This window comes from Scomber scombrus, chromosome 4, assembly GCF_963691925.1.
Source record: "Scomber scombrus chromosome 4, fScoSco1.1, whole genome shotgun sequence".
Classification (NCBI taxonomy): domain Eukaryota; kingdom Metazoa; phylum Chordata; class Actinopteri; order Scombriformes; family Scombridae; genus Scomber; species Scomber scombrus.
In genome coordinates, this window is record NC_084973.1 from 5,786,013 (window position 1) to 5,814,012 (window position 28,000).

The 28,000-nt window shown below is 37.4% G+C and overlaps 2 protein-coding genes across 2 annotated transcripts; one reads left to right on the forward strand and one right to left on the reverse strand.

Annotated features, from left to right (window-relative positions):
- Positions 1-379: 379 nt before the first annotated feature.
- top3b (DNA topoisomerase III beta) lies at positions 380-19,789 on the reverse strand. Its single transcript, XM_062417431.1, has 18 exons — positions 19,537-19,789; positions 14,458-14,589; positions 13,560-13,666; positions 13,344-13,418; positions 12,228-12,424; positions 11,894-12,050; positions 11,590-11,703; positions 10,458-10,548; positions 9,091-9,245; positions 8,860-8,965; positions 7,133-7,279; positions 6,783-6,956; positions 6,454-6,582; positions 6,052-6,201; positions 5,390-5,490; positions 2,897-3,098; positions 1,744-1,931; positions 380-1,320 (listed from the first exon to the last, which is right to left on the reverse strand). The coding sequence occupies exons 1-18, from the start codon at positions 19,604-19,606 to the stop codon at positions 1,039-1,041; spliced, it is 2,577 nt and encodes an 858-aa protein (XP_062273415.1). The 5' UTR covers positions 19,607-19,789; the 3' UTR covers positions 380-1,038.
- LOC133979693 (interleukin-25-like) lies at positions 15,625-18,224 on the forward strand. The gene is made up of 3 exons (XM_062418265.1): positions 15,625-15,639; positions 16,430-16,605; positions 17,996-18,224. Exons 1-3 carry the CDS (start codon positions 15,625-15,627, stop codon positions 18,222-18,224), a joined length of 420 nt encoding a protein of 139 aa, XP_062274249.1.
- Positions 19,790-28,000: the final 8,211 nt, after the last annotated feature.

A 28,000-nucleotide genomic window follows, 5' to 3' on the forward strand; every position in this document is an offset into this window, starting at 1 on the left:
GTATTCCTCTAATTATCTGATTGGTAAGTTCATGAACATTGATGATTCTGCACCTTTTGTAAACATTATACAGAAATGATCTCACACCTGTTCATCAAATGTGAAAAATCTTTGGACTGGTCTCACGTCTTTGTAAGACTCTGCATATTCTTTTAAACTCAAAGATATCATCTGCTACTAGAACACAGAGAATAATACTGCAGAATATCTGATTCATTTTATTATTCTTTATGCCAGATTTTTTATTGATAAACAGAAATTCTCAAAAACATCACCTTGAACCTTTCCTCTTAGAATTGAAGTCTTTATTAAAATCACTTAAGCTAGTAAACAATAAAAAAACCCACTATGAAACACTGTTCCCTGAAACCTCTATGTATACAAGCCCCCACCTTTGAAAACATTAATTTAGTTGTATTTTAATTGTTTTTAATATATTTATGTAAAATATATTATATCATAGTCTTTATTTCCTCATAGATGTAACTGACTTCTGAGCTGTGTAGACTGAAGGTGTGATATGGTGTTTGCCTGATTGTGTATTCCATTGTTGATTCAGTTAAAAAAATAAAAAATGAAAGGGCCACACCTCTAGCATTATTTTACTATACTACTACACATTATCACGCTATGAATACGTTAGAAGAGAAGGGAAAATAAACATGTAATATAACAATGACTGTATTGTAAAGTGCAAATGGAAAGTTAAAATAAAAACCCAGACATGGAAAAGTCTTAGTGGAGATAGTTACATTTACATTGTAAATGGCACAATCGTTTCCTGCTGTAGCATGATACAATGAATGTTAACTTATTAGCTGATAGTGTGTTAGCATGCTAAGCTCAAAGCTCAAAGTGTTGTGTCATAGAGATCATGTGGATATTATGTTCTGTTCTATTAACTGGAAAACACGTTGAACACAAGTTGAACATATTTGATGACAGTGAACAAACACACTCATATCAAACTGGTTTTGTACGTTTTACTTAGTGTAAAAACAGACAACGTCTACATTAGAAAGCAAATAACATGGCACACTACACAAAGTAAGCTGCTAAGGCAGCCATTTTGTCTTTAGGTTTTTTAGGATTTCCACGGCGTCCCCTGCCTCGCCCCCTTCCTCCTCGTCTTGCACCCCCACCCCGATGCATGGGGTGTCTCATAGTGGCGTGTTTAAGCTCCACAAGATCCTGGAAGACTGGATCGCAGAAAACACAGCCGGTGTGTTGGGTCTCACCGGCAGGAAGTGGAGTGCGAGTCTTATTGAAATCCACTGCAACCAGAGAAGCATCACAGGCGTCACAGCTCTCCTGAGCAACCTGAGGGAAGGATGAAGAAAGGAAAACTTTACACAATAAGTCATACACGGAGAGATGGGGAACTATTGACCTCAATTCTAATCAATCATACATGCTGTCTCTCACATGTGAGTCATAAGAAAGAAAAATCTGTTCAGTGTATTTCTTTGTTGTGTCTTCAGAAAGCCTGAAAAGAGAAACTAAAACTTTACCAATCAAGTCTCAGGATTTCTGGCATTTCATGTTTTAATCTATAACAATGTCTCAGATTTTATAAGCTAATTAGCTGGTTAGTCTTACCTCAGCACCACCCAGTGGTGTAAAAAGATATTTGTCATTAATAGGTCTAATGGATATTAAGGTCACTATGAAGCCTATATAGGCAATGTATGTGATATCAGGCAATATGAATAAGATAATGTAGACACAGGACTATTTTCTTACCTGCACTCTATGAGCATGTTCAAAGAAGTGCACCACCACGTTGCATTTATTACAGGCCATCTTCCATTTTGGTCCAGAGGTGGGATCCAGCACCAAAACCCCACTGTCACACTCCACACACTGTCCAATGCCCAAAGAGTTGAGAGAGTGCTGGCAGGATGGATGGGTACATTCATTGCATCCCATACCTGGAAAAACACATGAGTTTAAGGGTTAGAAAGGTTTAAAAGCAGATGAGATCAAATATAGGCATTACAGTGAAATATCAACTCCAACTAACTGTGCACCTACTCTGAAAAGACAAGCCTTAATAAGCAATGAAATATTACAGAGTCAAGTCAGAATGTTCAGTATGTGATCATATTTGACTCTGTAGCACCAGATGTGTTTCAGCCTCCACAACTCTGAACTGAAAAAAGAGTTGAATATTTGACTAAGTATAGCTTCAGAGCAGTAAACTGTTAACACATTAATGAACCCATCATAACAACAAAAGAAACATTTAAATGTATTCATTCATGGAGATAATCACATCTACTGACTGAATCTTTTACTCAATCTTATTATGTTTATATGTCAACAATCCACCAGTTGAACTGTATGTACACCTGTCATGATAATTACTTTTGTTGGACGATATATTGTCTCAGAAATAATGGCTGCCATTATGGGCCGGGACAGAACTTTTCAACTTTTTAACAAAACTAGTTTTAAAAGCAGCATCAGGTTTGTTAAAATGTACATTTAGTATTTTTGTTGGTTTTCACTATTTAATATAACAAAAGTTGATATGTTGTTTTTTTTTTTGACAATTTAGTGTTAAAAAGTTTTTATGGTTACATCACTTAGACATGTTTGCCATAATCCTCTAATATATTCTCTCAAAATGGACTAAAAGCAGAAATTTGATGCTGGGTCCACAAAAAAAGAATGTGTGCAAGTTATTCATACGTTTATTTTCACATTTTAACCCCTTTAAATTTGACTAAACCACATGGACACAAAAAAATCTCATTGAGCCAGATATTTTCTACGTCTTATTAGATCTAACATTTGAAAATAACATAAAAAAAACCAAAAAATTAAAAAAAGGCTACAGTTCATTAGTCACTCTCCAACCAAAACAATTATGAAGAGTTAAGATGTGATTTACCTTTCTTCATGTCCCTGAAAGGCGGGTTGCTGAAGCAGTAGGGGCACAGGGGGTAACTCTTGCCCCGGGGCCCTGAGGTCCACAGCACCAGCTCAAAGTCATCCAGTGGACAGCGGAGCTCCTTGTACAGCTTGATGGCTCCATTCTGGGGAAGACTGTACGTCTCATCACAGTGGGAGCAGTGGAGTCTGCTGGGTTTGGCCTGCAGATACATGTCAGGTCAGTGATGTGATGGCAGGATTATTCACTTTGATCCATTATAGAAACAAACCATCACAACATAATCAACCTCACTTTCACTTTGACTACATTAAATAGGCAGCCTTTTATGTATATTTAATCTTTTATCTTAATTCAAAATGTGCATTTTATGTACATATTCTGTATATATAACATTGTTGGCCAGTATATCCATATCAGAATAGTTTTATTCCCTACTATTGGTATCGACCCCATAAATACAGTATCAGTCGTGCTCAACTCATAATACTGCCACATATCTGTGTTGTCATTTAGAAGGCATTATGGGTTATTGTGTGTTGATTGACATAAAAAAAAGAAGTTTAAAATCCATTTTTAATTAAATCTTAAACACAAAGAAGTGTGCAGAAAGGAAAGGGGGTCTGCATACTTTCCAAAGCCAAAAGAAAAGTAAAAGTCATTGAATCAAAGTGCATGAGTGGCACAGACTGACACAGACACAACGTACATCCTCAGAGCACATGGAACAATCCAAACACGTGAGCTCCTCATCTTACCACACACACACACACACACACACACACACACACACACACACACACACACACACACACACACACACACACACACACACACACACACACACACACACACACACACACACACACACACACACACTACAACTCACTCTACATGTATTCAGACATGATGGCAGTCCTTATGATTTATTCATGAATTTAAAAGTGCTTTAGTCATCAGATGGAAATGGTAATGAGGGGAGCACGTCAGCTTTTTGCATTTTAAAGACCTTTATTAAGCTGAACTCTGAAGGACACGCATCACGTCAACCAGAAGGGAACACGAATGATCATTTTAAAGTAAAAAACACAACTACAACGTGAACTAAATAAGCACAAACTGATGATAATGTTTATGCAAGATGTCAACAAGGTTGCTGATCATCTATTGGCTGATTCTGCAAGATATTAAAAACTTGTTTTCCCAACTTTTTGAGGCACAATGCAAAGCCACAAATCAAATGTAATATCTTAACTCCTACAGTTCCAGACATCTGAAGACATTCTCAGCCATGAATATCATAAACTAAATTTTAAGACTTTTTAAGGATACACAGGGACCATGTTAAAGTAAAAAAAATAGACAAAATATCTTCTAAAATATTATTTTTAGAATATGTTAATTAAGCTGTAAATGGTTACTCTGAATCACAATGAACCACCTTCAAATACGATTTTGAAGTGTTTTCTTACACCTCAAGGATACTTGACCTCAAGGAAGTTCAGTTGAGAACTATAAAATAAAACAATATCAGAAGAGTTTTGATTAATTATCTGCAGTTGTCGTTCATGGCAAATAGTGTTTTCATTGTGTAAACAGTCTATAGATAGAACTTCCAAGAAAATAATAATTCAAAAACCTTCAAGTCAAGGGTCGTCCACACTGAGAACCATAACTTTATTCCTTTATTTCTACAACACAAAAACAAGATGCATCTTTCCTTTTATTTTTCTAATAACTTTATTTTATTTATGCACTTGTCCTTTATTTTATCCACCTTTTATGTCTGCTTTTACTTCATCACATTTCCTCTTTAGTTGTTTTATTATTTTATTTTTAATACCTCTCCTCACATTTCTGGTTTGACCCACTTTATTATATAGTGACTTTATTGTTATTATTTATTTATTATATTTCATTAATCTTTTATTACCTTTGGTTTTATTTTGACATTTTTATTCTATCTCTGGTGTTTCCTCTCTGCAGATTCATGAGTTATGACAGTGTTTCCTCACTTCCTGATTTTATTTAGTCCTTATTTCTTTTTTGTTTGTTAGTTTGTTTTTATGTTTTGTGTTTTTTAGTATGTAAATGATGAAAAAAGCTATACAAATAAAGTTTGATTGATAATTGATTGATAATAAGCTAATAAGAATAGTTGTAACTAGTTGGTGATTTCAGGAACTAAATCCATAGCTCACCTCCTGTCATAATATGCAAAATTGAATAAAAGTGCATCATAAAATCCATTACCAGAGATAAACTCAGCATCCAGCACCATGACCATGATTCATTCTATGTTAGTATTTCACCTCATTCAGGCTTTCAGCTGCTGAATGACGAGTTGAATCACTAAGTGGAAGAGACTATAATTCATTCTGGTCATGACCGGTCATGGTCAGCTCGTGATGGTTAAAGTTGCGTGGAAATGAAAGTGTGAGTGGGTGGAGAAGTAACAGTCAGTGGATCAACAGTACTTCTGACTGTGCTCACCTGGATGTACTTCATGAAGCGGTGGCACTTGCCGCAGCGGGACAGGGGCTTCCCACTGGCAGCGATGGGGGAAAAGGAGACTTCCATCAGCTCGTCCATGCCTGTAAAACACAACAGAAGAAGTTAGTGTATTCTGGAGTTGCACAGGAAGGAAACAAACTTGAACACACTCGGCAATTCATTTTAAACTCGACCCTGAATCTCCTATTAAATGCATTTGGAGGCTTGGAGACTTTATTTATTTCTGATCTGAGCTACATCAGTCTATGTCCTTCCATAAGTCACAATCAAAAAGGGAAAGCTGGAAGATGGTAGTTTCTGCTGCTACCAGTGGTTTAAAGCTGGATTCTTTATGTTTGAAAGACTTTATGTTTGAAAAGTGCTTTGTGAATTACATTATTTGTGTAGGTTTAAAGCCATGTAATCTTTTTGTGACCACATAAACAACATATAGTTACTGCATCCATTGCACCTGTCTAATAAACTCCTGTTTTTATTTCAGTTGTGACTGAATCGTTGTTATAGATTTTAAAAAAGAAGCCCATTTTCAATGTTCATAATAACATAACAACAACAATAACATAATGTTCTCCTTTTTTTTTTGCAGACTAGCTCTTGAACGACCTCATGTCAGAGTCCTCCTCTGTGTACAGCAAACTTACTGGGGATGGAATCCACGAAATAGTGAAACTTCCTCTTGAAGATATCCAGCGTGTGCTGCAGGACCTGCTGGAAGTTGGCCTTCCCCTGTGCTATCAGGTTAAGCTGCTTCTCAACAGCGCTGCGTATGGTTGGCAGCACCAGCTCTGCATCTGTAACACACACACACACACACACACACACACACAAAACCATTAGAAGTCTGATTGTTAAAAAGTCACTCAGAAATTGGCTCGTGCATTCTAATAAACTGGACCACTGTAACTAGTCCGTATCTCAAGGGACTGATTATATGTTTCTATTTGCAATAGAGTATGTTACAATGAGCAATTTAGCATGTTCTAGAAATATATACACATCCATTATAAATGTAAGATTATGTACAATAACATGAGGCAAATGACCTGTCTTATAGTAGCCGTGTACCAGGACAACGCCCAGATTGGTTGGCTTCAACTTGCGTCCATTCTCTACTGTCACATAGTTCCTCTGGCAGATGTTGTTGATGTGTACGGGGATGCTGGCATCAGTACCTGCAGGAGGAAGGAAAGAAACATGCAGTTAATACAAACATCTGTAACAGTAAAGTATTGTCAGATGTTTTTTCAGCTAGTTCCTCTGTTCCTCTGTGAAAAAAACATATATCTGAAATTCTGCTCAACTCATATTTAAACCCACAACTCAAACTCAAACAGTTAGAAGATATAAACAGTCTGAGTGCAGTGAGGTATACCAATGCCATGTTTCTCCATGAGGGTGATGAGTTCAGCCTCAGTCAGGTAGTCGGGGGGGCCGGTCTGCTTTTCCACCAGCTTGATCTCATCTACTGTGAAAACGTCTCCACGTTCGCAAACTGGCATAGCCTCTTCCAGAGGGATTCCCTGCCATGGCATCACCGTGGTGTAACCTGGGAATGGAATATACACTCAAGTTCTCAAACCATCTCAACACACTTTTAATTGGCTCAGAAGTTTCTATAAAAACTGTATGCCTGTAGAAGACTGTGATGTAAAGAAGGGACAAGTCTCAATGCTTGCAAGAAATGTTCATGTTGTCAAAGGCAGGGATGTATGTAGTCTTTACCTGACGATATCAGGGTTTTGCCACTACACGAGAAGGACTCGGTGCCAATGCTGAAGTCAATGGTGGTCTGTAGGTACTTGCAGTCCTGACTGAGAGTGGCAATGAAATGCCGTGTGATGTACTCGTATAGCCGCCAGCCATCGCTTCCTGTGGACAAAGCAGAAGATCAGATCAGATATTCCTTTAGTCCCACAGTGGGGAAATGAACAGTATTGCAGCAGCAAAGTGGATAGCAAGAAAAACACAAAGAGCATCAATAGAAAGAATGAAGAGTACACAAGCAATAAAAACAATAGAAGTAAAAAATATATAGTAAACAGAATAGTAACATTATGTACAAGAGTAATGTTGGTGGTGAATGATAATATACCTGAGTTATATATTGTTATTGCACAGATTTTGAAATGTAAAAATAAATACATATAAATATATATTGCACAGTTGAACTGGGTAATAATGTACCAAAAATATTGATATCATATACATGGAGGGCTCCTCAGTGGCCTGCAGGGAGCCACAAACAATAATAATAATAAAATAACTGATTTCTTGCTGCTCATGCCCATTTGCTGACTGTGTATGATGGGGGTACAAGAAAGAACACTAAAAATATAGTTCCACCCCCAAAGAAGTTTCAATCTAACTTTATCTGTTTGATTAACAGCAACATTACATAACTCTCAGTACAAGTCCTGTCAAAGTCATCCAATTCAAAGACTGTTAATATCCTATATTCACATTCTGCCTCCTGGTTATATTAGACTATGAAATCAACACTGGCTTCACCAGTGATGATTTTGGAGTGTTATAATAAAAGGAGCTTCATACTTGTATAATCAATTGTTTTCTTTGATATTTGACCTTACAGACAGCAGTATTCAAAGCAGGGTTGGGAGGGTTACTTTGGGAATGTAATAGATTACATATTACTAGTTACTCTATTTAAAATGTAATAAATAATGTAACTTTTTACATTTGATGACTTTTTGATGACTTTTCTAATTTTCTAACCAATGTTTTCAGCAAGTGTTCCCATTAAGCTCCAAAATCTAAGTTCAGCTGTTTTTCATGGATACTGACATGATTTATAAGAGAGATCATTTCTTATAAAGTAACATTTATCTCTCATTTGAAAATGTATTCATCATCATATTATAAAATAAAGATATTTGATGAAATAAGTTAAAAATCTGGCATGGGTTTAATTGGTACTGTGACACCATTTAAGGTGTGTGCTCCACATAAGCCCACATCATGATTTAATTACTAAATATAAAAAGTATTGATTTCAAAGAATTAAAAACAGCAATATATGTATTCAGTCACATTTTTACACTTACATTTATTTTCTAATTAAATTGCATAATGTCATTACATGGAACTAGTTACTTCCAAACACTGAGGGAAGGAATTCAAAGGAATAGCTGTAGCTGGATTCATCAGGCTTCAGGTTTTGTGTTAATCAGTGTCCTACGAGGAACTACTTACAACTACAGGCGAGGTGTGAGAACAGTGAAAAGCGACTGTTTGTTCAAAAACAACAATGGCGGTCCTAAAGAGGTGAGCATAGATGCTGCTATAGCATCAGTTTCATAAGAACTGGACAGTATGTTTAGCTTCACTGCCTCGCTTTCTAGTTCCTTGTTGTGTTTTCTTTTCAGCGCTGTAATGATCAGATACTCCATGAGATATCTATTATGTATTGTCTAATTAGCTGAATGACTCACCCAGTTCTCCTTCTGAGGCTGACCGCATAGGAGTGATAGGCGGATGGTCCCCTGCATCACTTCCTTTCCTGGGTCGGTTTATTCCCTCAGAAAGCAGAGCCCTCACCTGATAGAGAGGGAAAACATCTTTTCTTTTAGGAGAGCACATTTATGTTACTCTTCCTGCCTGTCCATGAGCAGAAACACAATCAATGTACTTTAGTGTAACCTAGGCCCCACGGTAGCCCTCACCTCTTCTGCCCACATGGGATTGTTGGTCTGCTGCTTCAGAGCTCCCTTCAGATCAAAGTTCTCTGGATAGTGGGTGGTCTCAGTACGAGGGTAGCTGATGTAGCCCTGTGTATACAGGCGCTCTGCAATCTGCATGGTGTGCTGGGGACCCATGCCTGAGACATCAAAAACATCAGAGTCACTCATTTCTTCATTTTCATGTGCTTTTATATCCTTAACAAAACTGAGAGCTGATTTACTGAAAAATATTAACCATTAAAAAATCCTCTCATAAAAAGTGTCTATACCAAATGTTGAACCACAGATGTGTTTAGAAAAGCATCAATAGTGGATCTGACTGATCAATAAATGTGTGATTAAACCTTGATTCATGTTTCAGAGAGCAGAGAGAGTGTATTTTTAGCTTTTACACCAAAAACATATACTATCACACAATATCATGTCCTATTTTACCTAAGACATTAAAATATGACATAGCAGTAATGATGTAAATGTATTTTATGTAAAGTGAAAAAGACAAGAACTTTATGGAACTGTGGGGTTTATTGTATAACCATTAGAGCCATCAGTCTTCACTGCTACATCATAAAAAGAAATCCTCATAACTACTATCTTATTAAAACTATTAACTATTCATTTCACTAAAACACATGGCAATATATACGGAGATAATTTGGTTCAATGGACAAAAATGTGTCCCACAAAAAGCATAACATTCAAAATATTTTGATCTTTTTGCATTTTGGGCCACTTTAGGAAAAGTCATCACATTTCAGGGTAAAAGATATTTGGGTTGTTTTTACAGGTCAATGTCAAAATGGGTCAAATTTGACCTGAACAGTATGTAAGGGGTTAAAAACACTATTGCACTGGGTGACATGTTACTTCATCACACACCCAATCCCCCACACACCATCCTGCTGCCAATAATACTCACTACAGCACCTTACTGTTGATTAATCCTCACCTGAAAATAGTCCCCAACACATTGCTAAAAACTACAGTGTACAGCAGTTTTAGGAGATCACTATAAATGTAAGCTGTTTTTAAGACCCAATGAGCATGGGGTGAGAGTCATAGACAGGGTAGGGAAGCATTAAGATATTGTTGGTTTGGGTCTACATGTGGAATTAGTTAACAATAAGAAAACATAGAATATCACCAGCCTTAATGATAAGTACTGATGATAACACAGTAATTCCTCTCCTAAATCCCCACCTCAAATAAAAAACAAAAACAAATTGCAAAACGAGACCTTTCTTAGCCCTCCCTAAAAAACCCCCCCAACAAAAACAAGCATTGATTCCCTCTAATTATCTAACAGTGGGGGAAGAAATGTGAAGCTGTTCATGTCAATGTGAACATACCGAGGGAAGAGCTGGCCACTCTCAACATCTCCACTGTGTTCAAGGCCTGGGGTCTCTGCTTGCTCTTCTCTTTCTTACTCACTGACTCCACCTGTATTAAAGGAAGGATTACACAGTCTGTATCACACTCAGATGAGCTCAATCTGACCATGACTTGGGTTGTGGTGCTAAATCTGTCATCTCTAATCTGGTCTACAATATCAAAATGGACTAAATCATAAGGATTATAGATTAATTGATAATGGATTTCTGAGGCTGATGCTCATGTTTGAGAGTTTACAAAAATAGTGAAGACAATATATTCGGCTGATATTCATTTGTTATGGGGCTATGTCACTTCAGTAATAGTATGCATTACCACATGTGACTGTTGTACTCATGCATAATATATTATGAGATATATATAATAATGTAAAAGCAGGATGTTACTGTTGTAATGGAGCTCATTTATATAGGACTGTAACTAATGATTAGTTTCATTATAGTTCCAACTGCTGATTATTTTTTACTTTCAGTAATAAGTTGATTGGTTGGTTATTTAAAATAATCAAAAAATAATGATAATTATGATAAATACCACAAATTGAACAAATATAATTACAATCAAATCAAATTTAATACCATCACTCCTACAGTTCCAGACATTTCAACACATTTTTAAACCTTGAATATCAAAAACTAAATTTAAGACATTTTAAGACTTTTAAAAGGATCCTCTGGGACCCTGGGCGGGGCTTCTGTGCTGTGATCTGCTGAGTTGCTAAGCCCACACAGATGAGAAAAACAGTGGCAGAGGCATTAAAACTAGCCAATAACAGCACAGATGTTTGATTGGCAACAGAATTCAAACTGTTTGGACGGTTCAACCTCAGTTTAGTCTCACTGGTGAAGTTTTCTGTCTGGATTAAAACCACTTCATTTATTCATTCCTTATTATTTTAATTGGTACGTTTTGTATGTCGTGTCATTATCAGCTCACAAATCCAGTATTAGTCCAGCTGTACTTTCCACATTTACAACCTACTGTAAACACTGATTGTAGAAATGTAATTAAATAATCATTACAGTCAAAAAGTGGATTCATTGAGGTCATTCTACTCCACAGAATAAACTGGTGAGGTTTGGCTCTTACCTTAGCCTCCCTGGATGTTTTGGCCAGGTTGACGAACATCTGACCCACATCTCTGTCGAAGACCCTTATCCTGCTCCAGTCCAGCGTCAGTGGGCTGTCCTTTCCTTTGAACACCTGATCATAACAGAGCATGTCTGTCATTGACCACAGTGGGATGACATCATTGATACTTCCTCAGAGAGAGAGAGAGAGAGAGAGAGAGAGAGAGAGAGAGAGAGAGCGAGAGAGAGAGAGAGAGAGAGAGAGAGAGAGAGAGAGAGAGAGAGAGAGAGAGAGAGAGAGAGAGAGAGAGAGAGGACTCTACCTTTGCCTGGATGATCCAGTAAGTCTCTGGTTTGAAGGACTGGATCTTGTCGTGGCGTTCCACACAGAAGCCCAGCGTCGGGGTCTGGCATGGTCCAAATGAGATCAAAGAGGAGTCCAGATTACCGTATTTGCCCTGGAAATATTTGGTCTGGAACCTACAAAATATTAAACCCATAGAAGACACGCATCCTGTCATGTGACATTCAAAACCTAAGACCGGCTCTTATTTCATTTTAACCTAGTTTTTTGCTCTAACTTTTAATACAATTTTCTCTTATTTTTATTCTTATATTTCTTATTTCATTTTATTTTCTCTTAATCATTTTACGTACCGGGTGAAGGCACAGCCAATGCGCAGATCCAGCTCCTGCCGTGCGTCCACTGACAGGGCTTCATTGCGGTTGGGCTCTCCCAGGCGGTTCATGGCGTTGAAGATGTCCGTGTCAGTGATGGAGCTGAATTTGGCTCGGTACACAGTCTGCTCCCTGCTTCCTCCCTTGTTCATCACTGGCTCGATGGCATCAAGGACCTGAGAGGCAACACAAATAGTGACTGAGACTTAGAGAGATAAACATGTTAAAGTTGCTTGCTCCTCCAGGTCCCCAGTACTAAACAGTACTAAACAGTATTAAACATTACTAAACAGTACTAAACAGTGCTAAACAGTGATGCTTTGACCTGGACAACTGAGAATCTCTACACATCTTTAAGTATAAAATATTCAACTTCAAAATCTCTTCCCAGAACCAATGACACTGTTAGCCAATGAAAACAGTTGAATTTGGGTGATTCCATGACAGTCTGAGTTGTCCCATTACACTGAACGAAGACAGTTAGGCTTTACTGCAGGGCTACAGCACAACTCCATATAAATAACTTTTAATTACAGGTAATGATACTTTTTCCAGTGTACCCAATAGAGCCCAACCGATACTGGATTTTTGGAGCTGATGCTTATACCGATATTTATGTACATAAAAACCACATTTTTGGCAATGCAGTTATCAAACACTTGTGAAAAAGATATGTAACGGAGGCATGATATTTTACAGTTTGACAATATTTATTGTATAAAATGACTGAAACACTTCAAAAACTTCACTAGGAATTTAATAATTATAAATGACTATAAATCACATACAACAAAAAATATATATGTAAACATTAAACTTGAATTAAGAAAAAGATTAAATATACATAAAATGTATTGTCTATATAACTGAAAAAAAATATTGGTGCATATCAGACAACATATGCCGAACCCGATATATCTGTGATAGGCAAATATCGGCCAATAATATTGGTTAACCGATACATCTGTCTTGCTCCAATATCCAAGTAAGCAAAGCTCTGCTAATACTTGGCACAATTCATACCTGACTGACACTGTTAAACTGAGCAAAACCGAAGCATTTAGTAACTAATGCTCAGGAATCAGTTTAGTTTACCTCAAAACAGATGTTCTCGCCTTCTTTATCGCAGTCCAGCCACAAAACCACGTAGTCGCAGCCTCTGCCTTCAACCTGACATGACACCAGAAATTTGGGGTAAGTTTCAATCATACAAGGCATAACACACTGACCTCCAGCTAAAGAATAAAGAATGCAGGCAAAAACCAACTACTGAGTCCATCTCTATTCTAATGAATTGGGTGTAAAACGTACCTGGAGGAACTTGACCATGTTGAGTTTGGGGTTGGCCTCCTTCTTCTCTGTGGGAGCTTTGCTAAAGAGTTCTGCAGGGTCCACCTTGTCCCAGTTGTTGTACTTGCCTTAAAAACATAACAACATTTATTTGCTAAGTTAAGAAATCCAAGGAATTTGTCTTAGTCCAGCTTTCAAAACATGCAAAAACATTAATATTCTGTACAAAAATCTGACAAATAACACACAGCATAGACACTGTGACGCTGGGTGGAGGCGTAGGCCTGTCACAATAATAATTTATTGTCTAACCGTAAAGTAAAGTAATTATCAACATCATCATGTCTATTGCTGCGTTCCATTTATCTCGGAAGTTGGAATAAGTTAAACATTGATGAACAAATTCTCCGTATCAGGGATGATGGTAATAGAATTTGTGAAGCAGGCTGGTGTAGAGCAGGGGAACGGGGACTGGTTTAAAATGTCTGGTGAAAGCCGGGGAATCCAGTGGTGGGGATTTTCTGTAGTGGAAGAGAAGCATGGAGGACTGCTGGGTGGCTTGGGGGTGTGAAGTGGCAGGGGGGGGAGCTGACTCAGACTGGCTGAGAGGTGCCAAATTATATATAAAGATTATATAGCATATCTTTAGAACCAGGGCTTGACATTATTGTATTTGATTGTAGTTTTAGAGGGGATACATAAATCCTCACAAAAAACATATGTATGATGGAGATGGAACAGTGTCCGCATACTTAACCAAGTCAGCAATAGCATGGCCCAGTTGGACCCTGAATATGTCCCAGTCAGTGTGGATAGGGTAGAGCTGGTAGACCATATAGTTTATAAAAACTGCAAGGAAAAGCCATCACCTGAAAGTCATGTGGAGGGTGAGCAGGACGTGTTTATGGACAATACCCACCGATGAAATCCAGACTCATCACGTGTCCGCAAACAGAAGTCATCTTAAAGCGAACAGGTTGGCCCTGGAAGCTGCCGGCGTATTCGTGCACCGAGCACGCTCCATTGAGTCCCTTTCGACTTGTACAACTTCCTAAAGGCCGAGGAGAACAGAGGAGGTGGTCAAATGAGTATGTTCAGTCATTTCAAGGTGCAGGGAATTCAAAACATTTCAATGTGTCCCATAGATCTAATCAAATAATAAGTGCTCAGTACATTCTGACCATTTATATGACCATAAATGATGATACTAACTGGCCATAAGTGGTCAGATACATTTAATATTATTAAAACTCTCCTAATATTGTGTTCCAAATATTTTGCTCCTCTCATGTATTTTAATGGGGGGGACAAAATATTCAGAACACCTTTCTGACAATGTTAACAAAAACTGAAAATATATAAACTTCATAAATGTAGAATTTATAGCAGAGCTGTTGTGATGGATTGAATTAGATTACACAGGTGTTCCTGATGAAGAGGCCAGTGTGTATATTTGTGAGTCTGAATGCCCCAAAAGATGAACTAAAACAAAGTAGGTTTGGGTCTTTCTGTTTTGTTCCAGTTAGTTTCCAGAGTAAATCTACCTCTTCTGTTTAACTTGATGTGTACTAAGTATTTAACAAGATGTTTTGTTGTTTTCTAAAGGGAAGTTTCAAAAAAAGAAAAAGAAAAAAAACACCTATAAATGTGGATCTTAAGTGGCCTTACCGAACATGTTCAAAACATGAAATTCAATCAATTTTCTTTTTCTAAAACTAGGGCATGTACTTTGACTAGTCAGAAGTGGAGTTTGACATGAGGTCAGACTGACCCCCCCCCCCACCCCGTTACCTGGACTCAATGCTACATGATGACGTCCTCTCTGAATAAAACTATTCTGTCAAGGCTAAATGCTAATGACAAGAACACGGACACACACTGTTATGATAGGAACCAGAGTGACCAATATGTTCTCCTACAGCCCCCCCCCCCCCTCCTCTGTCTCACACACACACACACACAGACAATGAGTAGAAATCCTGACAAGACCAGGGTGTATAAATAGAGGCAGGTTTCCAAAGTCTCCACGACAAAAAAACTGCAGCTCCATCACTTGGGTCTCCTCTCATACTCTAGGAAGTCAGTCATGGAACAGCTCCAGGTAAGAAACCTTTCTTTATGTTGATGGATGATGATGTTTGGTGCCTCTAAAGTAGACCACTTATGACTTTAAGGGTGCAGGAGGTTGATTTTGGTTTATATATTATGTAACATGTCCACCTTTAGTTTATTTAGTCATTCTAAGATACACAGTCTTTCCAGAGCTTTATTGATAGGTGTCAACTGGTCATATTATTTACACAAATAGCTCAAATGCATTGGAAAGAAAAACTGATAAATGGATTTTTTTATTTTATTTTTTTGTTAAAACTTCTGAAAATAGGGATATATTGCGCATTTTCCTCATCAGGATAACCACGGCTATTTAAACCACCGGTTCTAAATGAACGCACATTCCTGAGATTAGGAAATTAACATGAATGACGCCCTAAATATACCATATAAGGTCAGGTGTCCTGCAGGTTGTAGAGAAGCTCCATTCATGAAAATGGCACCAAAGACTAAAAAAAAGAACTTTATGAGCTCTCAGACTGAGGTCCTGCTCTCAGACATAGATCAGCAGAAACACATGTCATTACTTAGAGTGTAAGAGGGGGAATTAAAGGTCCTGAGAAAGCCAGAGAATGAGAAAAAGTGACCCATGCTGTGAACGCTGTCTCAGCTGTTGCGTGCACGTCACTGAAATATAAAAAAGAAATGTAATAAATAAAAGTAATAGTCCGTTTGCATTGTGGAAAAGTAATTTGTGAGAAATAAGGGTTGGCAAGATGATCAATTCAAAAAAAAAAATATAATAACACAGTGGTGTTTTTTGTCGTGTGTGTGTCCAGTTGCTGCGTGTCTTTCTGCTGTGCCTGCTGGCCTTCCACCAGTGTCTGGCCATGCCTCTGGGCAGCCAGTGTATGGATGAATCCTTGTGTACATACAGCCTGCAGGACTACCACAGCCAGCTGGTCAACCTGCCCAGCCGCATCAACGAGCGCAGCATCGCCACCTGGAGCTACGTGTGAGTGTTGCCTCAGCGCGCAGGAACTACATGCTGCGTATCACTCCTCATTTCCATTTGAACCTTGTGTTTCAGCCACAGAGAAGTAGAATGAATTAGTGAATGAATGATTAGTCGTTTCATTGATTGATTGGTGGTTGGTTCATTGAACACCCGTTTGCTTCCAGCTTCTCAAATGTGATGATTTGCTGGTTTTATATTATTTAGAATTTGGGACTTTTGAAGTTTGTGCTGAACAACAACGACAAATAACTAGAAATTCCACGATGTCACACTGACCTCTGAGAACTTTTTTGTTTTTTTGTAACTAAAAATAAAATCGATATATTATTCAATAATGAAAATAATGATTGTAGATAGGGTTGTAGATATGATTCAGCTTTGGACCAGTGGAGGTAAACATAATAAACATAGTAACATAACATAGTAAACTCAACATTTAAACATGATATGCAGAAATACACCAATAACAGATTTTAATAGTATGGATTATAGAAATAACAGTATTGATTATTTTCTGATTTTCAGTCAGTTAATGACTTTCAAGAAAATTATAATTAGGCACTAACAAAATGACTTATTGAAGTTTAAGATTGAAACTACACTGACAACCTCACATCTTTTTTTTTATCACGATCCAAACATATTAGTATTATTTAAATATTGACTTAACTGTCAAATGATTCAATAGAGAAAAGCAGCAAATCCTCACATTGTAGATGTTGAATAAACATATATTTGCTTGATAAATTATTTTAACGATATTAAGATCAAACTGCTTTTCATTCATTTCAGCACTTTTTTATCTATTGAAATAAATCAGCTTTCTTGTCATTTAGATTGATTTTATAGATATTCTGTTACTATTGTGATATTGATTGCAACTACTATCAGCCAGCTCCAACACAAAATATGAGGATAAAAGACATGACAGAAAGAGAAAGGAATGAAAAACAGCTCATTCTGTTCTACAAAAGTCAAATTATAATGAATTTATAAATAACTAAGTTAATGTAGGAAAGAAACCTTAAAGAACCTTTTCATTGCTTGCATGTGCAAACAAAGTCAAAAACTGTTACATACTGTATGTGAGGATGCATGATGTTTTTATAGTCTTTAGTCATTTTCACAGATACACTGATGTTTGATAAGAGATCCTTCTGTAGGACTGACTTCATCTGCTGGTTGCTGACACACAGTCAAGGATCTATTCAGTAGAGCAGACTGATTAATAATTGGTGAGATGAAGGAAGTGTGTGACTATCAGAGGATACAGGATAAAGATCAGACATTTCTGTAGCAGAGGAAAGTTCTACAGACATACATAAGGCTTCTTTCTAACCACATGAACTGTCAGACTGACCTCCCTCTGCTCCTCATGTCTCACCAGGGAGAACATCGACTTAAACCGTGTTCCTCAGGTCATCCATGAGGCCAGCTGCCACACCAGCCACTCCTGCAGAGGGCTGGACACGGCTTTTGGTCTGGAGACCATCCCCGTGTCCCTGAGGATGCCTGTCCTCAAGAAGAACCCCAGCTGCTTCCCCACGGCCAGCTACTCTCTGGAGTTCGAGCTCATCACCATAGCTTGTATATGTGCTATCTCCAGACACAGCTGAACAGGACTGAGTGCTCCATTGTCCAACAGGACCTTGGTGAATGTTAAGAACGCATGAGAGGAACGGTCTCTGATAATTAGTCCATTTCATTCAGTTATTTTTTTCCAGTAGACTGGGAGAATGTCATCATTCAATACATGCCTGTTAACAGCTCATCATAGTAATTAAAGACATTTTACATTAACTGGTATGCTTATGGTGTCCTTTCGTAGGTTTATGGGAGCCTGGTTGATAGAAGGGTTTCTGCTTTACTGAGGTCTGTTCTGTATATCACTACATTAACGTCACTAAAATACACACATGATGATCACATTTTTTAAATTATTTATATATTTGTCATTTACAAGAGGAACATCAACTCATAATAATTGCCTATAGGCATACAGCAATGGGGGAGAATCAGTCCCCCTCCCATAACCCTAGTTTACCTTCTATCAACCCTTTAGCCACTGGCAAAGTAAGCCAGAATTGGAAAAATAAATAAATAAATAATAAATAAACAAAATATATATATTTTAAATAAAATAAAATAAGTAAAAATAGGCAAACAAACAAATCAAAAACGAAACACACACACACACACACACACACACACACACACACACACACACACACACACACACACACACACACACACACACACACACACACACACACACACACACACACACACACACACACTCCCAACCCACATCCCCTGTTACCCAGGAATCCCAGAGCCAATACTAATTTCATCATAAACCAATAGTATATTAAAAACGAAAGTCATTCAAGCTCAGTCTGAGTGAAATAAAGTCCCGTCTCAACATGATACATGCTACAGCCTTTAATACAAACATGTCTGAAGGTGGATAACATTACAGATGTTGGTGTCACAAGTTAAACTTATGTTATCACAACTGGCCACAGCTGAGCTAACCCAGCTAATTTAGCAGCTAACTCCAAGCTAGGTTTAATCTGAACACTACATCTCTCAGGATGTATGAAAGAATAACCAGTTCTAAACTTGATCTGACATCTAATTCATGTTGGAATATAAGACTGACAACCATTTCGAAAATTAATTATTGTGACTGGTGGTTACAGCATTTTAAACAGGCATCGACACAGTAACCTACTAAAGTCACCAGTTAACTCAACCACCAGTTAATCTGTCACACCATCACTACGACTAATCAGACTCATTCAGCAGAAAGTCACCAGTTAACACGGTCACCGATTTAACCGAAACACCAGTGTTGTTCTTCCGTGCTTAATGAAGGTCTCTTATCACAAACGGTAGCTTATTACATAGAAATAAAAGCGCACTCACCTTTCGAGAGGATTTTGGCTATGGACTGAGCCAAAGAGGGTTTCTCTGCCACCATTAAAACAGTTCTCATTGTGAATGAAGTTATACGCTATATAAAGTTACTACTGTTGTCTAACTGTCTACCTTATCTCTAATTTGAGCAACGGCTGCTGCCAATAACTACTCGTCAAGTGCTTTAAACGGAAATAAATATTAATTTCCCATTATTGTTTGCCACCAAGCTACAGTATGCTATACACAACAAGAGCGGCCATGACAGTTCCATTGATTCACTTCCGGTGTCAGCGAATACATTTTTTGGACTGCTTCCGGTTGATGAATGAAAATCATCATTCTATCTAGACAGTGTGAATTCCTAAATCCACGGTTCATTCTCCCATAACATTATACACATTCCTTGTTGCTTGAGCCAGTGATGCATTGACTTCACCTTGACAACCAGAGTAACATTTTTTCTAATATTTGCTCTTCTTTCATTCAAAATGCTCACTGTAATTCTCAAATGTAAAATATCACACCCATTAGCTTTGTAATAAAAAACTGACAACTGCAGATTAAGTTAGAACATTTTCATCCTCAATATTAGTGCGACTTGTTAGAACATCCTGTCATTTGTAGTTTACAGATGTGACTCCTCAGCTATTCCTCAAACACATTCACCACATGGGTGAAACTGAGTTTGAATGGACCAGACAGACACCAGAGATGGATGGCAGGCATGTGAAAGATAGGAAGGCATGTAAAAGTAAACTGTAGGAGAAGAGACAGAGAGGACAGAGACATGTAAGGAAGGACTGCTTCAAGCCAAAAGTTTGTAAGGGAGTTTTATAGTCCTTTAGGGTGGATTAGGGTAAAATGGGACATTGACTATGTGGGACAATGAAGCTCCAGTGCATTTATCTCTTTTTTTATCCAATTGTTTTGAAGTTAACTAGTATATGCATATTGTGTAAGTTATATTGTTTAAAATGACATACAGGTTACTAGTTTTTAACCTAAAAACTGTAGGCCTAGGACATTAAATGACAAAATATGGGTACGTACGTTTCAGAAGGTTTTGGCAGATAAGGCTTCTTTGTATAAATCAAAGTATTTCTAAGCCTAAAAACTAGTGTCCCAGATTACAAAATCTACAAATTCTGAAACAATTTGACGAGGAATAGTAATATAAGTGCCATGTTCCTTTTCTAATACAATATCCAAAAAATGTCCTCTGATTTAATGAGCAAACATCTCAGAAATTTCATAATGATATTAGGTGTTGATATAATGTATTGGATTTATATGTATATAAGGTAAACGTAATCTACCCTATTGTGGTCAGAGTGAGAGACTATAACTCCACATTCTTCGAAAGATTTAAGAACAGGAATTATACAGATAGTTATTTAGGCTAGTATTAATATAATAACTTATATGTATGGAGGCTTTGTTATCAGACACTACCCCTCAACCATGTCATATATTTCAATAAACACTAAACTGTGAATGATCTATCCAGTTCCACTTCCATATGTCGATATTTTACATTGACCTATTCTACATACAGAATATTAGAGACACCACTTTTTTCTATCCTTTATAGATGTGGTTTTTATAGAGATCATAAAGTGAAAATTTGCCACCAGTCAAATGTTGAATGGATTAACGGCAGTCATTTCAGTCAGTGCATGAGAGAAGCATGGTTCATTTTATTGATAGAGCGAATGATTAATTAATTCAAACATCCATTAATACATGCAGTGTACATTTAATACATTCATGCTTCATACTTCCCTCCATCTCCTTTTTTTGCCTTCATTTTCTCTTCCCTCCTTTCACCCTCCTAGCTTTTATGGCAGGATTTCATTGATTCTTAACAAATGATGAAAATATGGAAAACATCAAAATCCACCACTAGAGGTCATAGAAGCAATGTACATCCAAAGTAATAATCAACGCCAAGATCAACACCAACCACTTTTTTTCTTTTTACATTAAAGAGAATAAATGCACTCACACAAGGAACATATGTACTTAAATACTGGCATACTTGCATACAACATCACCAAAACCACAGAAATACTAATAAACGCTTTAGAGAGTACACTGTTAAAATTACAATTGTAACTTCACAGTAAATCACTGGCTAATAACTGCAGTAAATTCACAGTGGTATACTAATTATTTTATAGTAATTTACCTGAAAATCACAGTAATGTTTGTTGTGTTTCTACAGCAAACCAGACACAATAGTACTGTGAAGATACAGTATTTTAATGTAAAATGATACTGTATTTATTATCTAAAATTACTATAAATTCACAACAATTCACAGTAATATCACAACCTACTGCATTTTTACATTAAACTGACCACAAATCTACTGTAAAGTACAATATTTTATGGCAAAATTACTGTATGGTGCAGTATCCTTATTACAGTAATAATTACATAAAAAAGTATGTACACAAGTAATAAAAGACAAAAGTAGTAAAAAATATAGTAAAAAAATGGGTTAGGTTATTATGTACAAAAGTATCCCCTACAGACATGTTTTGAGATGTATGTAAAATGCTCTACTTTGAATGATAATTTGTGTATTTTTGTTTCCACAAAAAAAGTTTAATTATCTTGTTAAAAATCTTAAAATGAAACCTCTAATTTAAAATGTTCAGAATCAACAAATATGCATTTCATTTCAGCAGCTGAACTGTTGGAAACAAGATGTCTCCTCCGTCACTGTTAAGTCCATTCTCAATGTTTGTGCACTGGAGGCTTCAAGTTTCCACATCACACTTGTGGAGGCTATGATGCGTCTTTCAGCAGATGCACATATTGTACTTTAAGATCTACCCATTAAAATCAGATTGTCAATGAGCACAGACAAAATTTCCCCTTTCAACAGATGAATGTGGAAAAAAGTCTTACATACTGTTTTGACCCAGTCTAAGAATCCCGTCATAAAAAGGGTCTATACCAAATGTTGAACCACAGATGTGTTCAGAAAGCATCAATAGTTGATCTGACTGATCAATAAATGTGTGATTAAACCTTGATTCATGTTTCAGAGAGCAGAGAGAGTGTATTTGTTTTAGCTTTTACACCAAAAACATCTACTACCACACAATATCATGTCCTATTTTACCTAAGACATGAAAATATAACATAGCAATAATGATGGAAATGTATTTTATGTAAAGTGAAAATAACAAGAACTTAATGGAACTGTGGGGTTTATTGTATAACCATTAGAGCCATCAGTCTTCACTGCTACATCATAAAAAGAAATCCTCATAACTACTATCTTATTAAAACTATTAACTATTCATTTCACTAAAACACATGGCAATAGATATGGCTCACATCTGATCCAGAATATCTGCAATGGACACAAATCTGTCGCACCTATACAAAAGTATAACATTTTAAAAAATATTGTAATTTTTCTGCATTTTGGCCACTTTAGGAAAAGTCATCAAATTTCAAAGTAAAAGAATGACGTTTGGGCTGTTTTTATAGCTGTCAAAAGTCTGAGTCAAATTTGACCTGAACAGTATCTAAAGATTAAATAATTGTCAATATTGAACTAAGATTGGCTTTCAAACTGTTTGTGATGTAATACCTCTGAGCCCACGCCTTCAAATCCGCACAATGGCACAGAGCACTTTCAGCAAATGAGTGTAAAAACAGTCTTCTAGTGTCACACCAGCCCAACAAGGAGTCCAATCAGGCCCACTGGATAACTTTGCAAAGTATGAACATTTCTGAAAAGTAGTTCCAATTTTTCTGCTGCTTCAGACATATTTCCTCACTGACCAGAATACATTATATTAGAAAGAAATACAAGAATACAATATTGTGGTCATATTTAAACCATTCATATATTGAACATTGTACAAAATGTTGTCAATCAGCAGCTTCTGTGAAAATAATCTGAAAAAAGGAGACATAATATTGATGAAATTGCACTCATTTTTCACAGTAAATAGAAAGCTATCTATGTATCATTTGTAGGTTATTATGCAATGGTTTTACTTGTGTGGCCCACTTGAGATCAAATTGGGCTGTTTTCGGCCCTTGAACTAAAATGAGTTTGAGACCCCTGATGTAGGTGTTGGGGGAGATCCTTGTTGTAGCTTCTTTGTGAAACACTAGGCTAACTGTATTATGTACTGTCCCTGTTAGACAACCCAATGATTACCAGACCTATATTACAACTGTCAGACCAAGGGGCTGAATAGAGACTGTTCCTTAATTTGACCACTAGATGGCAGTAGAGGACATGGAATGGTACAGCTGATTTCAAGCTTTTCTCTCGCTGTTATCTAATACTGCTTAGTTCAAATTTAATCTCTTATGAATACTGAGAGCCTAGATTCTGTTGAGCTGACAGAATAGAAAAGAGTAAAAATCACCATCATGCTTCCAGTATCATGTAAAGTAATGCCATGCTGTCATCTCTGACTAGTCAAAAATGTACAGCCACTGAAATCACAGTTGTGTGGACATCCATCCATCCATCCATCCATCCAACCATCCATCTACTCTATTCCTCTCTGGCCTTTGGCTAGGTTGCTGAGGGCGGGCCGTTGGGGGGCGGGGCTCGAAAAGATGGAGAGAGCTGTGTGTGAGGCTGACGTGGGGTGAGGAGGCTTGTCTGTGCCTCTTCTTTTGGGATGGTGATGGGGTGTTGACCCCAGGACAGATGGTTGGAGGAGAGAACTGCGTGTGTGGCTGAGTGTGTGTGAGTGTGTGTGTGTGTGTGGCTACATTCATCCCCTCCTCCACACTTCAAAGTAGGTAATCAATTAAATGCATCCTAACCCCCCTCCCCTCGACCCCTCCCTGCAGTCCATTGAGTCAGCAGATCCCCCCTGAGAAAGGGGCTCATACTGGAGAGCAGATGCAGGCCTATGGATATGACATGCTGGGGCTGTTCTGCATAACCTGGGGTGGGGGCTTGAGCTGTGGTTTGGGGCTGCTGGGTATAGATTAGCCTCAGGGTCTCAGCATGGACTATATGAATATATATACATGCATACTGTGTACATTTAATTCTTTTATTATGTTTGGGAAAGCCTCCAAAAGCACATAAACAAGCATGTGACACTGAGCTGCCCTTTGGCTGAGTTACTGTTGCTACACCCTCCATTCTAACACAGCACACACACAGCTTACAATGAACACAATGGTTGACTTTACACTGGAAAGTATTAATAATGTTTGAAGCAATTGGTCCTTGATTGCAAAAGACAAAAAATGAGAAGCTCGTAAATGTGCATGTGATGGCTGCATAAAGGATTCTAAATGACTGACACTTAAACTACATATTCCAGATGAAACACTAGCCTTCGCTTTGGATGCAAAGATAGAAAAACTCATTTTGTAGACTACTTTATCAAAATTATCAAAAATGACTAGCTTGGGTGTTAACTTCCAAAAAAATCTATGTAACGGCAGGAATGAGCTGCTATCACCACCCTAAACTCTGTTAGTAGTAGTAACAGTGGTGTACTGAACGGCTCCCACACAGTGGAAAAATACTAAAGTGCATCTGTCAGTCTCTTATGTAGTTAAATAAGCAAATGTCCAGGGCCCCCAGGCCTACAGTGGCCCAAAGGCCCCACGTTCACCATGTGGTCATTTAATTCAACACATGCAACACAAAAGCACTTTCTATACATGAATAATAGGAGCCTTAACCCTCACATACTGTTCATATTCTGACTCACAATTAGTCTCTACACCAATTCACATTCATAAATTCACCAATCAGTCATTAATAAATATTTGATTCATCTTATGGGAAAAAAAGACCAGGAAAACATTTTATAGAATATAATGTATACATGTAACATGTTTGAATGCTGATTTTTTTTTAAATATAATCACAGGTCAAACTTGCACATTTGCATATATAAAAATGTGTATCAGCTACACAATAATTAAAAGATTGTATATAGAGTGGGTCACATTAGGAAAAGTCCAGCTAAAAGAAATGTGTATAGGGTGTTTTTACAGCTCTTAAATGTAAAAATGGAACAAATTTGACCCTGATGAACAGTGTGTAAGGGTTAAGAAATACTGTATTTTTTTTTTACAGTTTTTTTTATTTCTATTTTAATTATTTTCTGTTTAATACATAAAGAAGACACACACAAACACACAAGGCTTTTATCAGTATGATCCAGCCTTTCCACAAGCTTCTATGTATGTAGTGTGCTAGTGTGCTAGCTCTTGTGTTTCTGGTTGTGCTTTAAACAAAATACAAAAATAAATAAAAAAGAGCATGATTTAAAAAAGACACAAACCAAAAAACTGCTTTTTTTCCCATTATTCATGCACTTTATTGTTGAATTTATGCACACATCCGTTCCCTCCAGTATTCCCACACTGGAACAAAAAAGTAGCGTCCATGTCACCTACATTATTATAGGTCCTAATTACAACCTGCAATTACACAGTGATGATGAAACATGACTGATAATCATTCAAAATCTAAGTATACTGCTCACTATACAGTAAAGTGTTGAGTGTGTGTTGTATAGAGAGTGAACATGTGAACGAGGGAGTGACTTCAGACAGTCTGTGCGTAGTTACCGTTGCTAAGCTATGACTGGACAATTTCTGTTCAGGGGGAGGGGTTTATCCAACAGTCAATTGTCTAATGAACCCAAGATAATGACTTTGACAACATACATATCCATACCTTATATATACTGAATCTCATCAAACACTTCAATGTTAGGATTTTGCATCAATTCTACTGGAAAGGAATAAGCAGTTGAGGTAGAAGTCCATCCCACACTCAAAAGAGTAGTTTTTTTTTTAGGAAGAGGCCATCTCTGACCACACTACCAACATGTGTGCATGTGCTTGCAAACATACATGCAGAAAATGCTAAGTTGAAGATGTATAGGTTGGGTTTAATGCTAATGTATGCATGCTTTGGTTTGTGATCGTGTGTGTCAGCCATCAGCTCTTTCTAAATGTGTATGAGTCATCCACTGACCACAGTCTGTGTGTGCGTGTGTGTGTGTGTGTGTGTGTGTGTGTGTGTAGACTGCTCATGGACTACTCCATGTTAATATCTAGCCGCTAACAGAGGAACCTCCTCCACATTTGTCAAACCTCAAGCGTTCAAACAGCGGAAACTGTCAGTGGGGGGCAGAGGGGGGGTAAAAAAGGATGTAGGGAAAAAGGTTGGAGGTGAGGAGACAAACAATGGTGAGGGACAGATTTAAATAAGATGACATCACACTCAGAGGAGGCCGACATCCGATACTTGGAGTTTCCACTGTTTTACACAGTATGGATTGAAGATGCTGGTGATACTCCGAAAATGTGTTCCCATGCTAGCAAATACTGTGTTTATGTTATTCTTCTGTGTCATAGATCTCCACTATTGTCCCAAAACTATTAAAAACACACGAGTGAGTCACACCACATGTTCCTCCATGACCATCAATACAAACACTGTAGGTTACTTTCCTTTCCCTCCCATTTACACATAGTATTTGGTATATATCACACACAAAATGTTTAGTTCCCATCACACTCACCACTTCCTCCTGTTGAGTTGAGGTGGAAATAAAGTGATTTGAATGGTTTTGAAACACTTTGTAGTCATGGTATTTGTAGTTCTTTTCTTTTTTTTTCTTAGCAAGGGTAGCAGGTATCACTGAGGGCCATGCTGAGACCTTTAAATGGGCAGGTGCTCCAATTAAAAAGGGGACACATGGAACAAGATGTTAAAATGTACACCAACATAATTTACAGCTTAATCTGTTGATTTATAGCAACATGGAGAATTACAAAAAAACACATTATACCATATCATTGTCTTGCATCTCATGAAATCAGAGGAGGGGGGGGCTTTGATTCACTCTCTATTGTGTGTGTGTGTGTGTGTGTGTGTGTGTGTGTGTGTGTGTGTGTGTGTGTGTGTGTGTGTGTGTGTGTGTGTGTGTGTTCTGTTGGCACCTATCAAACATCACACAGCCAAAGGCAACATTCTCTGCAGGCAGGACGAGGCACACCGACCACAGTATAGATCATAAACTGAGAGGACCCACTTTTGTTATTGTAGGGGTAAATGATTGGCAGGATTAGCCCCGAGGCTTCAAGTATTTTCAGTTTATAATGTTTGTCTCCATGGCATATAAAACATAAAAGCCCTGAGTGGTGAAAAGGCTGCTCCTTTAAACACATTTAGCATACAAAGAACACGCTTTTGACATGGTGACGATCCACAGCATAACATGTACCTTTTCAAATCCCACAATTACAAAGAGATTTTTTTTTTAAAACTACAAAGCATACAAGAAATGGGATGGACATGGAAGAATCTTTAACCCGTATATACTGTTCAGGGATACATTTGACCCATTTTTTACATTTAAGAGCTGTAAAAAACCCCATATGCATCATTTTTTTTTTATGTTTGTGCAGCTGATATACTTTTTTTTGTATATGCAAATGC

Bases quoted from the DNA above. Each gene is read 5' to 3' on its own strand.
- top3b (XM_062417431.1), bottom strand. From the start codon at position 19,606: ATGAGAACTGTTTTAATGGTGGCAGAGAAACCCTCTTTGGCTCAGTCC. The intron at 12,425-13,343 runs GTAAACTAAACT...GTTGCCTCTCAG, and splicing joins GCGAGAACATCTGTTTTGAG to GTCCTTGATGCCATCGAGCC. The intron at 7,280-8,859 runs GTGAGTCATTCA...CTTTGTCCACAG, and splicing joins AGCCTCAGAAGGAGAACTGG to GAAGCGATGGCTGGCGGCTA.
- LOC133979693 (XM_062418265.1), top strand. The intron at 16,606-17,995 runs GTGAGTGTTGCC...ATGTCTCACCAG, and splicing joins ATCGCCACCTGGAGCTACGT to GGAGAACATCGACTTAAACC.